The sequence below is a fragment of the Cucurbita pepo genome, unplaced genomic scaffold (genome assembly GCF_002806865.2).
Source record: "Cucurbita pepo subsp. pepo cultivar mu-cu-16 unplaced genomic scaffold, ASM280686v2 Cp4.1_scaffold000717, whole genome shotgun sequence".
Classification (NCBI taxonomy): domain Eukaryota; kingdom Viridiplantae; phylum Streptophyta; class Magnoliopsida; order Cucurbitales; family Cucurbitaceae; genus Cucurbita; species Cucurbita pepo.
The window spans coordinates 1-2,238 of NW_019646933.1; the positions used below are offsets into that span (position 1 = coordinate 1).

Sequence of the window (2,238 nt, forward strand, 5' to 3'; positions counted from 1 at the left end):
CCACTTTTCTGTTTCAATGTAAACCTATACCATACACCAAAAAAGAAACAAGACGATATTTAGGAGTCATTAGAAATACAATTCCGCTTTTATTTTCAACCCGCTTTCAGAAACTGTGATCATGCAAGAGAACTAACATTTTCGTGCACATCAAAATAATAATTTTTGGTGAGGAGACATGAAAAGAAAATGAGAAAAAAATAGCAATTAAAAACCAATTATCCAAAAGCCTTTTATTCACAATTCTAACTTAACATGATTTAGAAACAGCAACTAGGTAGCAGCAAGAAAAGAAAAGAAGTACATTTGGTCTTTGCATGGCTTTTCGCTTAATCCAGTTATCTTATATTCTGAATTTGATGGGCTGGCTCGAATCCTCAAATTCTTGAGTGTCCGTTTAGCCTGTTGTTTAAGATCTTACAAAAATATGTAAGGCAAAGTAAAAGAAGTAGCAAGGATAAAATCAATCGAACATTGGTCACCTTGGTCCAGTCAAGTGAGAAAGGATCTCTGACATTCTGGTTTGCAATTAAAAAGTCCACAACAGGACCTGGCTGTATAATCATAGTAGTGGAAACATCTGAAGGGAAAAGAATAATAGAATGAATTAGAATATTAATAAATTCAATAAAATATAAGAAAGGGTATGATGAGAAAGACTTGCCAATATTTAAAGAGAGGCCACTCTGGGTTGTTCTAAAACTGGAGTGGAAGCCTCTGCAGCCCAGAACCCCTCCACCTACGCTAGTAAAACTTCTTGGATCATTATGGAAAAATGACTGTCTGACAAGTAGGCAACCTCTGCATCAAACCATGTTCTGTTAGAAAAAATATCAGAATAATCCTATAATCAGATGCAGCAGTAACAGTGTCTTTATTGAGAAAGAGAAAACAAAGTCGCACTTACTGCTTAGATGCATTCTGCCGTAAGATGATGTCCAGCACCCTGATGGCCTCTTGGAAATTCTCAGATTCCTGTCCACGTAAAGCACTTGCAATAGCCTGCATTGGAATCTTAGCAGCAAAGCTAATTTCTACTTTAAATGACTTTGAGCGGTATGGTCGTTTCATCCTTTTGCGGTCTCCATCATTAGGACTTCCAGGACCTTCAGGACTACAGTTTCCATTGTTCCTGTAGGAATTAAAATACATTATATAGCAACAATCAAACAGGTTTGATTTGATAATCAATCATAAATAAGATCCATTAAATTTATACCTGTTTGAAGAGACATCCTCAAGAACAACAGTAAATTCAAGTTTATTCCTTGGGAGAGGACCGACAGTGAATAAACTCTTCTCTCCATCATAAGCAAAATCCTTTCCAGCTAATTCACTATGATAAGTTTCATGTACCTTATCAATCACTTTTCTTCCTGCACCCTTTCCATCAACAGGACGACCATCTTCATATGAAAGCGCAACCTGTAAATTGCAAATATTCTTTAAAATATGAACAAGATTATCATCAAACTATCTCCAGCACAAAATTATACGAGCTTTGAACAGTTACAGTGAATGTGATCACAGTGGAACATAAATTGGTTTAAAGAAAGAGGGAAAATATAGAAAAAGGAACGTACACTGTAATGGAAAAAATGTCCTTCAATATTAGTGACATTAACTTTAAAATGATTTGTAAGCAGAGTTATCTTCTGGCCTTTGGAAGCAAGGCCACGTCGTGCAATCGGAACCCGAACAACCTTCTTCTTCAGTAACTCCGGAGGCTGCTCTAGTTCAGCTTGAACTGGAACAACATTAGGGGGAATAGGAGGTGGAGGCGGTAACGCGCCATCAGCCCCATTTCCATCTGGCTCATTTGAACTCATCCTAAAGTAATTTAAATGACTAGTAAGACACATAATTACATAATTACGGAACTATTTATAAGCTAATAAATATGTTGTCTATTTTTTCTATAATTCAAAACCAAGCTAGTAACAGCATTATATTGGAGTCCAAAAGGAGTGCCAATTCTAAGTAGTGGTTCGAGGACAAATATTGAGCAGCTCAATTTATACGGATTGAAACCCGACAATAAGCCAAACCAACTACCAACAGAAAATTCCAAATCTCCCATTCTTAATAGGGTGGATATAACAACGAAATATACTGCACCAAGAAACATTCAACGCTGTGGAAGGCCGAACATAGACAATTGTCATTAACCATAGCAGCTAGTCCCCTCAAAAGGTCCAGAACAGGAAAACCATATGAAAACCCTCATACGAACCAAGT

General features: G+C 36.8%; 1 protein-coding gene across 1 annotated transcript; it reads right to left on the reverse strand.

The window, feature by feature from the left end:
• Nucleotides 1-5: 5 nt before the first annotated feature.
• Nucleotides 6-1,861, reverse strand: LOC111785763 (protein argonaute 4-like; the record flags this gene model as incomplete). The annotated part of the gene is made up of 7 exons (XM_023666155.1): nt 1,584-1,861; nt 1,220-1,425; nt 908-1,132; nt 665-801; nt 483-580; nt 305-402; nt 6-24 (listed from the first exon to the last, which is right to left on the reverse strand). Coding segments are annotated over exons 1-7 (1,029 nt in total), but the record flags the coding sequence as incomplete, so codon positions are not given.
• Between the last annotated feature and the right edge of the window lie 377 nt (nt 1,862-2,238).